At 39.5% G+C, this 14,244-nt stretch overlaps 1 protein-coding gene across 1 annotated transcript in view; it reads right to left on the reverse strand.

The window, feature by feature from the left end:
* RNF180 (ring finger protein 180) overlaps positions 1 to 13,942 on the reverse strand; it is a gene marked incomplete at its 3' end in the record, with an annotated part of 76,032 nt that extends 62,090 nt beyond the window's left edge. Inside the window, exons 1-4 of the mRNA XM_084278277.1 lie at positions 13,860 to 13,942; positions 8,750 to 8,877; positions 5,386 to 5,481; positions 896 to 1,849 (exon numbers count right to left, since the gene is read on the reverse strand). Of these exons, the coding sequence (XP_084134403.1) occupies positions 896 to 1,849; positions 5,386 to 5,481; positions 8,750 to 8,851 (1,152 nt within the window). The 5' untranslated portion in view covers positions 8,852 to 8,877; positions 13,860 to 13,942. The remainder of the gene's footprint in view (positions 1 to 895; positions 1,850 to 5,385; positions 5,482 to 8,749; positions 8,878 to 13,859) is intronic.
* Positions 13,943 to 14,244: the final 302 nt, after the last annotated feature.

Raw genomic sequence — 14,244 nt, forward strand, 5'->3', positions numbered from 1 at the left:
TAAGCTTAGCAGTTCTCAGTAAGGCATAAATATGAAATTAGACTTGACTTCTAGAAAATGTAAAGCATCAAGAAAAAAAGAAGTTGACATGAGCTTTACATGTCACTACACTTCAGCTATGGAATATTCCAAGATTAACACAATGCCATACCTACTTGAAGCAGGAATGCTTTCTTGAATAGGTATTAATTCTCTGAGAGATTATGTATGCTCTTGCTGGCCACACTATATTTTATAGCAAGAATTTTATGATAAAAGGTTTTCTTTTAAAAGCAGACATAACATTACTTGTTTTACTGAATTTCAGAGCAAACCAAACCTCTCTTCTTCTTTAGATGGTTTGAAGAAGGAAATCATGGTTGTGCAAGAATATGTAACAATTCTGTAAAATTTGCAGACAAAATATTTACCTACTAAAACGCAGTATTTTAAATAGCAACAATCAGTTCTTCAAAGAAAAAAGTTACAATAAATAAAAAATACAAACATATTTTAAAACATATTTTTTCTTACCTGTAAAATCAACTCAAAATGCCACTACTCAGGAGATCCTTAAATTCCAGGGTTTCTCCAGTTTTTCTTTAACCAAACTGATTCAATTTTATGCTCTTTTTCCCCACTTCCAAAGTATTATTACATTGAAAATGGTAAGAAGGCCAACAGAAACTAGTTACGTATACCCACAAATGTCTGATTTTACACAGAAAAAAACCTGATTGTGTTGAATTAGAAAAACTATACGTAGGAAGAGGTCAGAAATTCTTGTTTCAGGTTACTTGACTCTAGACAGTTCCATGCTAAACCAGTATTAAAAGACATGATTAAATAAAGTCAGAATTATTTATAGAAGTCCAACTTTACAAAAAAATTGGTTTAATTAATTTTAAACACCTACTTGCTGCTGTAGCCACCGTTCTCGCCTTCTTTGTTTTCTTCTTAAGCTTTTCAACTTGTTCCTTTCCCTCTTATTCAGCTTTTGGTTGAAGGACATACTTGTAGGCTGCACAAGATCAATAGGTGTGATGTGCTGCTGTTCCTCTTCTACCACACTTGGAGGTGAAGAAAGGTTCATCACAAAAGGTGACCCATCAGCGATGGTACTCCCAGAAGATTGTCCTGTATCTTCAAAATCACACTCACTGTCTGTTTCTCTATATACTAATGTGGTAAAGGAAGTAACTTGAAATCCTTTTTGTAGTTTGTCAGCACTGGAACTATATTGGTCCTGAAAAGAACTACCATCTTTCCAATTGGACTCTAATTGCAAACCACTTTGTGTGTAAACAGGTAGATTTTCACTTTGGCCACAATAAACTGTTCCCATACAGCAAGTTTCATATAATGCAGGTGACAAAAAAAGTCTCTCTCCAATATTTAAATCCAAGCTACGTGATCTTTTGTGAAAAGGTTTTACAGTGCACATGTCATTCATAGGATAAGATGCAGAAAGATTTTTTTTTTTATTTAGTAACTTTAAGGGAAATTTTTTACTTTTCATCTCAAATCTGTTAGCTCTTACTTCTAGACAAAGTGCTTCTGTTAGTCTTCCAGTACCATTATTATTTCTGGCCGTGTCTGAAAGCCTTTGATTTCTGACTTCCAAAGCTGCAGTTACCCCTTCATGGCACATATTCTTGCTAAAACCAGACCTAATTTTGAGGAGAGGTAAGTGTTTTCCTGATGGTTTTTCCAATTTAACAGAGAAAGCTGGCTGATAGGCAGTCCGACTTTTGCAGAAATGTATATTCACTAACTGCCCAGAGGAACATTTTGTGTTGCAAACAAAGTTAAAGCCCCCTAAACAGGCCTCACAGGATGGACAGTGTAGTTTTCCAATTGTCCACTGTGCCTATTGACAAGAAAAGGAAGAAAGAAGAAAAACAACACATTCATTGTAAAGAAATGATTAAGAAATCATTACTAGAGTTACTTTTCTTCTTTACTGAAAGGGTTTACTTTAAAAAAAAAAAAAAAACACAATAAAAGAGACTTCAGAGCAGTAAAATAATCCACTAAAATAATGTTCTCATCAAAAGTCTACATGCTGCAGTGATAACTAATTCTAAGAAATGCAGAACAGACATTACAACATGTAGTGGCTTTGAAATACATTTAAAAATTGTCCATATATAGTATAATGCTGCAATACTAATGAAAACATTAGATCCTTTAGAGTAGTGAAATCAATTTACCATGTTAATCTGGAATTGGCAAACACAGTTTCTCAACTAAGTCTTCTGAGTGCTGATACATTTCTTGCATACTAAGTACAGTGGAAGGAAGTTTCTGACAAAGAGAATACAGCTTTTCACTTTGCTTACCCCACAAAAGCTTGAAATGGTACTTCTATTTTGGTCTACGCAGTATTACAACATAATCTGTGTGCAGATACCATGACAAATCCTTAATACTCTATAAGGAGACAGTCATTTTCATTATTTGTAATTCTATGGATTTCATTTAAATCCTAAAGGCCCTTTTCAAACAAAAAAATGTATCAAAGACCTATAAACGCCTACATATTTGCACAAATATTAGTATTTTCAGTAAGTATACTCATCTGTCAACAAAAACATTTTTGAGGATTGAAGTTATGCAAGTGTTTATAGGATCAAAGCCCAGATGAAAAAAACATTATCTACTCCAGTCACATATTACTCACTAGTGTGCCTAAAGTAGGGTTGAGCCATGAATAGAGAAGCTGACCAACATTTTTAGTGAAGCATTGCTTTCAGTTGCAAATGTCTTTCCAGAGTAGTCTGGGAAAATGATTCCATGACTGATGCTTGTATGTTGAAAACTTCTGATTTTCAGTAAACCAAATACTGCAGTTTCACAAAAAACAAAACAAAACAAAAAAAACAACCCAAACAACCAAACCCCAAACCTAAAAGCTTGTGCAGAAAAAAGGTAATTTTTTATATGCAATGCTAGAAACAGTTCTGAAAATGTTTCTCTGAGAAATCTACTCTTGTCTCGTGGGTTAAAACCCTAAAATTTCATAAAGTAACAAAGATGTGCCTTTCATTGCACCTATGAGAATCTGTTTAAAACTGGAAAAATCTCAGTTTACATATGCCCCAAGACTTTCAAATCTCTGAAAATTCCTTGAGCATGTGGTGTGTCTCAGTTTATAAGGCTGACCAACTTGTGCATATGCCGCTCCCAAAGAAGAACTAAACTGGTTCAGTGTGGTCTCCCACACTCCCTTTCTCAGATGCCATGGGTGAGGCACTAAAATTCAGGAAAAAGCACTTTCTAGTACCTGTTGTGAGTTTTTCTGGCACTCAGACACTATGGAATAGTAACCTGGATCTCCAAATGGAGAGGAAGAGTGAGTCATGAAGGTTAGGGAAGAAGGGTAGGAGCCTGGCAAAAAGAGGAATGCAAGAGATGGTAGGCAAGTAAAAGGACATCTCTGTGTTCTACGTGCAGAGACTGGGAGATGAGGTGCAGTAGAAGGGAGTCCAGGACTGATTTAGCATGAGTTTGGCAACGTACTGGGGAAGCATTGATTCAGTAAAAGAAGTAACAGCCTACTAGTGGAGGAGGTGGTAGGGGGAAAATCAGCAAGATCTGAAAAGAAGCTGAGGGTACACATATTTAATGATGGACTGCGTGAGGAGGAAAAAATGGGAAGGGTTAGCCAAAGCAGCTAGAACAAGTAATTAGTGATGGGGAAATGAAAATGGAGGTCCATAAAGGTCACTAGCAGCACTAGCAATTCATAATTACCGAAGATGATCTATAAACTAATGTGTGCATGAAAACCCAATGAGATTGGTTAGGAACAGGGACAGATGGCAAAAAAGAACTGGCTGGGAAGCAGTGGGTTTTTACAGCCTGCAAATAGAATTTGTGCTTATGTAAAATGATTTAGCCTTTGATTTAGGAGTCATACAGGAGAAAATAACATATGATTAAAAAATTATTCAGAGCCCATGAGGATCTGGGGATAAGTCAGATTTTTGTTTTAAAAACCCCACACATTTATCTATAAACCCACAGCATCTTTCCAGAGAAGTTAGAAGTGAATGGTAAGAGTTCCCAGGATATTAAAGGACAAAATGAACACAGGATATTGGAAGTGTTCATAGAGAACTGCTTTCTCTGCCTCTGCCACCAGCGGAGCATTGCTCCTTTGCAATCTTGAGCAAAGTATGTTAAGCTTTTTTGGGCAGTTTATGGATTTTATTTTTCCAGGTCTCCAACCAGGCCCTCTAGGCTTTCAAGTGCTGAACACTGGCTACTTACAGCTAAAGATGATAAAATTATTAGCATTAATACAGAATGTGATTTTACTAATGACATGCACACTACTGGGTTCTAAGATTAGGAAATTCTATAAAGCAGGAAAATACCTAATTATTCCTAATTGTCACACATGCCCTTAAGATTAATCTTTCTGAAATCTTCCCGCACAGTTGAAGTATAAGAGATAATAAATTTTAAAAAGAGTTTAGTTAGTGTTTAACAAAACATAGAGCAAAACTGTGAAGGAAGATTAAAAAAGGGGGTTTTTTTTAATTTTCAGTTTTACAATCATAACCATTTTTTTGTCTAACATTTTCAGGGTGGATTAGCTTTGATCAGAATTTAATGGCAGTGCAGTAAAATCCTGAAGTCAAATCAGAAAAGAATGCAGAGATCATTTGCCTCTCAAAATCAAACACTTTGTAGGACAACAGAGACGGCTACAGAGAACGACTGCTTCTGCTTATTTTATCTATGCAACAACATTAACTTCTAGACCAAAATTAACTTAAAGAAAATACTCAACTAAAGCATTCAGTATAACAGGAAAGTTATGAGATCATTTGTAATTTCAAATGCACAGTTAAAACTCAAGAGCGGTGACAATAGATTCTCATCAGACCTTTGAATTTACAAGAAGGTACCTGTTACTTCCCATTCATACGACATAATAGCATATTAATAGAGAAGACATCCCATCATCTCCAACAACTGATGTCTTAACAAACACCCAGTCCAGTTTTATGGAGAAACATGCTTTTTATTGTCCCTGTCAACACATGCTTTTTAACTGCAAGATACAATAACCAACACAAAACAAACCCCAAAGCCTAGATAATTAATGTAAGTTTAAGCATTGACAAAATATGCCAAGGTGCCCATGCCACTTACAAACATAAATACATTAATCTATAAAAGGGCAGGAAGAAAATTTGTCACTTGCACATGCATTAAGTAATATCTAAGAGAGAAAAAGCCTCTGTAATGATAGAGGTTACTTAGAAAAATTCCCTCAGTTAGAAGTCTTTGTATGTTTATTGAACTTGGCAGAAAAGCACCTCTGGAAGTATAGTCCCCTTACTTATTTCACATTTTGTTCAATGATAAAGATGCAAGCAAGACTTAATCTACCTTTTCAATGACATGTTTCACCCACTCTGGAATGGCTTCTACGTTCACATGCCACACGTTGCAGGACTCCTGAGCAGCAGCTGAGGGTTGTGATGTCTGTTAAAAAAAGTAATTGGATGGATATTCAACATGATGTAAGCATTTTTTTCTTGAACAGAGTCAGAAGTCAGCTTTGTGAATTGAGTAAATATTTTACTAACAAATTCTAAAACTCAAAGATGTTGCTGCATTCTTTCTGCTAAAAATCAGGTAGAAGCTGTCAATAATTCTTTATTTCTGAATCTATGGACATTGGACAGACTCCACTGTGGAGACAGAGGCGTCTGGAGGTGGTTTTATTTTGTTTACAAGAACAGAAAGTATGCAATTGCTAATCTTCCAAGTATATTAAGAAATTTATTTCAGAAGTACTATCAGCTGGAATAATTTTCAAGTTAAGACAGGAATATTTAAGTTCTAATTTATATGAAGACTGCGTTCAGTACTACACAACTATGCCACAAATAGTTTTAAATTAATTTTGCACTGCTGTTAGAATAAATAGCAGAGGTACCAGGGACTCTTATCAACTTTTGAGTTTTTACTGCAATGATGTCACCAACTGAAAACAAAATTTTAAAAACTGTAGCAGTTCTGGGCCCCTCCATTCAAGGACAAGGAACTCCTTGGAAGAGCCCAGCGCAGGACCACCAAGATAATTAGGGGAGTGTGTCGTGGTTTCACCCTGGCTGAGAGCCGAGATCCACGCAGCTGCCTGCTCCTTAAAGGAAAAGAGCAGGGGGAGAGGGAAGAGGGGCGGGGGGGTGAGAGGCAAGGGAAGGGAAAAGGGAGGGGCAAAATAACCCCAAAACCAAGAAATAAGAGGCCAGTGGGTTGGGATAAGGCGAGTTTACTAAGATAACAGAAAGATACAATGTAACAATGCTAACAGGACTTTAGAGCAAAAATACATGAAGCTGTTGATACACAATGCAGTTTCTCACCAAACCACACAACTCAGGCCGTGCCACCCAGAGCCATCCCAGAACCCGACCGTCCCCCAAGAACCGCGCGTCCCGGAGCCGCCCCAGGCCTTCCTCCCGTCAGCCCCCCGATATCCTGGGCAGGACGTAACTGGCGTGGAATACTCTCTTTGGTCAGCTCAGTCACCTGTCCTGGCTTCGCCCCTCCTTTCTCATGAAGAGCTGAGACAGTCCTTGACTGACAGCAACTAAAAACATCAGGGTGTTATTAACTCTCAAACACAGCATTCCATCCGCTGCTACAAATGAAGTTAACTCCATCCTGACGAAAACCAGGACAGAGTGGAACATCTTCCTCATGAGGAAATGCTGAGGGAGCTGGGCCTCTTTAGCTTGGAGAAGAGACTGAGGGGTGACCTCATTAATGTTTATAAATATGTAAAGGGTGATAGTCAGGAGGATGGAGCCAGGCTCTTCTCAGTGATGGCCAGTGACAGGACAAGGGGCAACAGATGCACGCTGGAGCATGGGAGATTCCATGTAACCATAAGGAGAAACTTTTTCATGGTGGGAGTGATGGAGCACTGGAACAGGCTGCCCAGAGAGGTTGTGGAGTCTCCTTCTCTGGAGGTAGTCAAAACTCACTTGGATGTGTTCCTGTGTGACCTAATGTAGGTGATCCTGCTCTGTCAGGGAGGTTGGACTAGGTGATCTTCTGAGGTCTTTTCCAATACCTAACTTTCTGTGATTCTGTGATTTCACTAACTGATATTAAAATAAAAACAATTCTCTTTTAGCTCAGAAGTGATACAAATGTATTTAAGTCTTTTAATATGGTTTAGAATGTCAGTAAAGTTATAAAGATGGACAAAAAATTAAGGAATCTCGGGTAAACATTAAAAGTCTTAAAATCAGTTGTTAAAATTTATTATTATGTAAAATCACTGACTCCTATGTTATGAAACTCATGAGAATAAAAGTATCATTATGCTGAAAATTGAAACTGGGCTATACACAGAAGACAGAAGCTTTTAGAAATTCTCCAAGTAATGACAGTAGACATGTAGATTCATTTGCCATGTCTGTGCTATCGTCTTCCTCCTATCTGTGGAGATTACCTGTACTTCAACGTGAATATTAATTCTGATTTAAAGTGTCTATACTACATTTGTAACTTCAACAGTTGGTTTTAAGATTTGTTTTAAGATTTTTCTTTTACTCAGATTTCAGCTGTATCTTTGAAGGTCTAGAATTCACCAGGGAAAGCCAACATACTGAAATCATCACTCTTCTCACCATAGTAAAATCTCTGCCTCCCAATAGCTTGGGAAGCAGTGTTAAATTATGGGGGTTTATCAGCTATCTACAGAACTAGAGAAAGACAAGGATCTCTACTAGCAATTAAAAGCTCCACCATGGAGCATGGACAAAAATACCTCCTTCTTTTCATAACTGAAAGGAGTTGAAATTTCCCCACCCATACACACTGAAAACCACTTCAAACCATGCACTAAATAAGTATAATGCATGAAAAATATTCCAGACCCTCAAGATTTACAGTCACAGTTATTAAAATGGGGTTTATTAGTAACACAGATTATATCAGGCTCTTAAAAAATTGTAACTTTGTTTCTACCTCTATTGGTTATACCCTTCCCCTGTACAAAAAGGATGCTGTTGCACTTGTAGTGTATTAATAAAAAACATCAATACGTTCCCTTCTATTTGTTTTTTCACTTAGATTCAAGATTGTAGGATGTAAACATAGTCTTTGTGCCATATTTGGAAATGCTTACTAACTGCCATTATAAAGCAGCAGGAAATGTCTGTCATTGTTTTATTCCATATGATTATTTTTCTGTTTACTTTAATGAAGATGATGTAAATTACTAAGTGGTATTTTAGCCTGGAAGGGTTATTTTAGCCCCTCAGGGCTGGTAAATCTCCTGAACTATTTTTGGGCACAGATAATCCCCCACTTTTTCAAAATGAAGAGCAAAAGTTTCTGATGTAGGAGTATTTGACAGCTAACAACCACAGTGGAAATCAGTGGTGGTACTTCAAATACACCACAAAAGCAAAGATTTCTCTGATAAGATATTAAACCAAAAAATGACTGCATTAAAACTGTCCAAACCAGTACCCAGTTCTATATGAAAAATACAGAAAAAACACAAGCTAGCAGTCAAATGTATCATGAAAACTGGCTTTCATGTTGTAGAACGTAAAGATGATCGCTGCCTACTCAGCTGCAGTAGCAGTACTGCTTACATCATGGAATTGCCCATACATTCATACTTATCTCAACTACTGGGGACAAACGTAGAAGTCTAATACTTCTCTTTTATCTAAAAGAATGCAACTGGAAACAGTTACAAACCCCCTCAAGATGCTGTACTCACTTGAGATGGTTCTCCTCCATGACATGTTGCAAGGCAAACAGAATTTGCTATGTATTTTCTACATCTCCAGCAACGTAGTACATCAGCCTCTTGGTTACTCATTTCAACTTAGCTTCAGGGCTGTATGTCTATCTGTAAAGACCACAACAAAAGACACAATCACCTCTTGAAACCACACACGCTTTCCACACTATAAAGGAGACATACTTTACAAACATACTTTGACCAGTACGAAAGAATTTCTGTTCTTCCACAGTCCCAAAGTCTAATTATACAATTCTTTCAACAATTTAAGTTCTTTTCAGCTCTGACTAATTAAAGAAACTCTAAGGTCCTCAATATAGGATGTCTGTTAAGCCATGCAGAATTTCACATTTTCCCCATTTCTACCTTTCCCTTTTCCACCTTTTCTTTTAATCAAAAGCTATGTAATACGCACACAGAGATTACTCATTCTTTTTCATTTATATGAGGTCTTTTTTCAGCATATTTCCTACTTTTTTAAAGTACATAAAGAGCGTGAAATCAGTTTGACAAGGAAGAACAGAAACAACATCTGCACCTTAGCTCAGATGTACATGCAGCTTGTAATAACAAGATCCAAACTAAACTTGGGAAGTGAAATTAAGGCAAGCAGAAAACCTGTTCTTGCCATATCACAATAAATTAATTTTTGTTAAGTTTCCATTAACATATTTTCATGTAAGTTAAGATGGCCAAGGAAAAGGTCATGGAAAAAGACACTTCTAGAAAAGGCATTGGAAACCTGTTGTGTTTATGCCAAAGATGTTATGATTGAAATGCCTGGATTTAAACAAAATGTCTCTCAAATTTTTATTAACCTTGCTGTGTCAGTGCTGCTACTTTCTGTGCCAGACACATTTTGTAAGTGTAATGTATAAAAGTGCTGGACCTCTCTATAAATTAGCTTTTTTTTTGAAAAATAAACAAAAAAAGTGAATTCAGGCTCTGAAAGATTTTTACAAGCAGTGTCATGCAACATTAGACTTAATGCAGTATTGAAGGTCTGATTACCAGTTATGAATTTGTTTGTATCATTCAAACACCTTAAAGCTGTCCCAATCAATTTATTCTTCAAAATTTCCTAACACACTTCTAGGACAAATTTAATCTTACAACAGCTCCATAAGAACACCAAATCAAAGGTCAGACAGGAAAGACTTAATTTTTTTTTTTCATGGGGTTAGCTCAGACATGTGTTTCAGGTACTGCCACATCACCTTCTACTAAAATGCATCTTGAAACATACTACAGTTAGTGACACACCTCTTGCACACCTTGTATGCTGCATCTGTGCATTCAAATGGTATGTACTTGATTCTCTGTATACATTCTGTTCCCTTTATGCTAATTGTTACAGAAAAAGCTGTTTTTCTATCTGTTGAACAGCTGCTTCATTTGAGGCTGCTGATGCTTACTGGAGCGGGGTATAAAACAATTGGTGATAGACCTCTGAACCAACAGATAACGGGCTAATGCATAAATGCACTTGCTATATTTGAAAGACAAGGTTCAAGTCATGCAAACAAAGGATGTCTAAGGATCACTGGCATCTGAAGTGATGTAAACATTCCACTCACCTGAACAATATCTAGCACTATTTTATTGCAGACTAAAAAGGGTGTGTTTTTTTTTTAATTTATACACTTTAGAAGTTTTTATCTTAATTCTGCATATAACTTTTATTTAAAAATACACTTTTCTAAGAGAAATGAATGCATAACATCTAACTAATAACTTGCACAGCACACTTTGTGTTTTGTGTAACCAAGAATGCTGATCTTGAACTACATGAAAAAAAAAATCCACAGCAAAGTGCAAATACTTTTTAAGGCTGTCTTACAGTAGGCTGAAGTGTTCTTCTGAATCAGTAGAATTTAAAAAGGAAAATTGCTGTAGGTCCATTAAAATTCTGCGTGTATGTGCCTTTTGCAGTTCTTACAAAGGAAACCCTACAAATGCACTCCAACACATTGCAGAGGTTTCTACACCCATCATTCTACGAAACAGCAAATGAGACATTTCTGGTTTGTCCCACAAGCATTCATTTTTATTTGAATTTGCACATAACTTCAGTTGGAGCTAAATAAAAGTAAACAAACACTGGAATTTGAAGTTAAATACATTATTACCACAGTCTTTTGGATATGATTTATTAAGTTTTTATTTGTCTTGTTTTGTATCTAAAACTACTAAACGGCATCTTGTTTTGTCTTTCAGTAAAAAATGCCAACATAAAGATAAAACATCCCAATCCTGCACTCAAACTCGATAGTGTCACTCTCAGTGGGCCTTTTCAGCTTGGCACTGTGCCATGTTGTGGCTGTACTGCTTCCAGATCAGTTGCTTTGTGTGAGCTCATGTCTGCCTCAAAAATAGCATGTAGACAACTGCTTAAAAAGTCTATGCTCCTCTGTGGCTCTTTTTTCATGTCCCTCAACTGTTTTTTCTGTGATTCAGCCCCATAAAAGCCAGGAACAGAGGTTTAAGACTTCCTTCCCAAGTCAGATCCCTTTCTTGAAAACCATTTATCTAATGTTCTCTTACAGAGCTCTCATGGAGGTTTCACAATCTTCTCAATCTATTTAATTATCTTCTTATCCTCCATTACTGTAACTTCCCCCTAACATCCAAGCTTAATTTTCTTGTCATTTCCCTTATTTGTTATGAATACAGAGAATAAAACAGCTCATTTTCTTCCATGCAAGAGTATTTCACAACTTTAAACACTTAGATATTAGCTCCCCTTCAAACATGTCTTTGAGCTAAATAAATCCAGTTCTTTCCCTCTTTCCTCACACATCATGCTTTCTTCATCTCCAGCTGTCACTGCTACTTTGTGAACTTTTCCAAATGGGTCAGCTATTCTTGCACAGCAGTACTTGGAGCTGGATGCAGAGCACAAAACAGTTTTACTAGCACAAATTATGCAAACTTTCAAGTAAAAAAAAAAAGGAGAATGACTTACTAGGGTGGAAACTAAACTAAAATTCACTGAGATCCATTTGAAAATATTGTTTCTTGTATTTAAAAAGGCAGAAAACATTGGAAGATCAAATAACAACTCCCAAAGCAGCAAACTATTTCTAAGTAATTTCAACATGAGATGCTGAAGATTTTCAGATTCATACATGCTCATTAATATGCTATTAACGAAAGAAGAAGGAACTATATTCTTCTCTTCTTGCACTCTGGGAAAAAAATCTATGAGCAACACCATAGAATTCTAGTGGAACTATTCACAAAGAAAAGAACAAAAAATAGGTAAAGAATCAACAGCAGACACAGAAACGGTACAGAGCTGATCAGCTTCCTGTTTATTGATCACTTCTTGAATTAGATGCTTTAGCTTCTGTCATACTCTCAACTAGCAGGAAGTCCCCTTTGATATTTATATCCAAGTTCTTTATACAGTCTGAATTGTAAAATGTATTAAGCTGTAGTGATTTCTTCTTCAAAAAGATCGTTAGAAAACAGTAAATAAATGTGCTTCCCCCCACCCCCCCATTTCAAATGTTCGAAGTGGAAAACACAACCCCCTGAATTTCTGCTGAAAACCTGGTCTTAAATTGCTCTTCAGCTAGCTTGCTCCTTGTCACTAAATGCATAAAAGTGAGAAAATGAGTACAGCAGGACAAGTGATTGTCAATGCCTTTTTGTTGAAAAGTCACTTGTGACCCCTCCAAAACACTGCAGTCATGAAGATTACAGTAATAATTAGGTTGCCGCAAGAAATTAGGGCACAGAAACTTGAGCACTAGTTACCTGGAGTTTTAAAACAATAGTAGATGACTGACAGCTTTGAGTATGGGTGTAAAAGAGAAGCTAGATGAGCTGTCCCAGCCAACAAGTGTCCATACCAGAAGTTCCTGCTCCCAGAAAGAGAGAAACTGACACTTCCCTGAACAGAGAAACAATCATAGAAGGTATTCAGGCACAGGTGAAAACTTGCTGCAAGCTTCTGATCTCCTAAGTATTACTGCTTAAAGAGACACTTAAAAAAGTATATTGAACAAGTGTCTCTCACTAAAAGTAACCCTTAGATGGGAAGACAGAAAATAAAGTTTGAGGGACTGACTCCAGACTGCCAGAGAAGCAAAGCAGCAAAGATGCATGAAAGGCAGTGTCACCTGCTCCTGGGCCAGCTCCTGCTCAACTGCAAACTGTTCTAGCAGTTCAGCTATTGTCATGTCATCAGCTTCCATCTCATGGTCCACTGCTTGATGAGAGACAGTGGCCAGTGTATGATATTCTTTCTCTGGGGGCAAGAGAAGCCCATGGAATGAAAAGGCAGTCAACATAAAAATGCTAAAGAACGTAACTCTCAACGTATTGCTTAACTCGCTCACAATTCCCACTACATGCTGCTGAAGTCAACGGGTCTACCAGACACAGCAAGAGAAAGTGGAGTGTTAACATCGCTTTGACAGCGAACAGACTTAACCTGTCAATGGAAAACCATGGATCAGTGCGTAATGAGAGCCCGCCGACCAGTACAGCCTGCTTCACGCTCCAGCATGTACAAACATTAGCTGCCGTGCAAAATAAAGGTCTGAAAAAACGGGAATATGGTGCCCAGGCTCCGGAGTAACACGAGCTCCTGACCGCAAGTCAACAGGCAGCACAGCCGCCCTCGGCCGCCCCACCGGTTCCCGGTCACCTCCTCAGCAGGTCAGACACCGACCTCCTCCCGGCCGCGCCTTCGGCTGGACGGGAAGGGGCCGCGGCAGACGCGGCAGGCTCGGCAGACGCCCCAGAGCGCTCAGGCAAGGCTAGGCTGGCAGCCCTGCGCTGTCCCGCACGCCGCGGGATGCCGGGGCGTTTCGGGCGCTGACAGCCGGCGGATCACCGCTAAGTTAACTCCGAGAAGTGGGGCCGTTGCCGCCGCGCTTCGGCGCCCCCTCAGGCGGGCGCAGGGCTTGGCCCGGGACGGGCAGCCCCGCCGCGCCCCCGGCCCCAGGCAGGTATCCGCACCTCAGCGCTCGGCCCGCGCGCCCCCAGCGCCCCGCGGCCCCCTCCCGCCCAGGGCCCAGCTTGGCCCAAAGGGCGGCGGCGGCGCCTCCCTACGCCCTGGCCCCGCTCAGCTTACCGGGCCGCGCTGTGCGAGGCTGCAAGGAGGAGGCGACGCCACCGGGGCGGGCGAGCGGGCGGGGAAGGGGTTGCGCAGCGGCAGCTGCTCCTGCGAACGGGAAGAGACGGGAGACAAACGGCGGCGGAAAGCGCTCCGCTAGCGCGACGCTTGCCCGGCCCGGCCGGCCGTGGGAATCACGGTGGGGCAGGCCAGTCGTCGTGGGCGGCCGCTGCGTCGCTCGTCCCCGCGGGAGACCGTGCCCATCGCCGGCTGCGGGACCAGACCCGCGGTTGCCGGAGAAGAGGGCAGCGACCGCGCCAGCCTGCGCCGTGTCGAGGCCTGAGAGTGGCACGTCCTCTCGTCTCGTGACTGGCAGAGATGGAGCCGGGGTGGGGTCAGCCCC

The sequence above is a fragment of the Gallinula chloropus genome, assembly GCF_964237585.1.
Source record: "Gallinula chloropus genome assembly, chromosome: Z".
NCBI classification, from domain to species: domain Eukaryota; kingdom Metazoa; phylum Chordata; class Aves; order Gruiformes; family Rallidae; genus Gallinula; species Gallinula chloropus.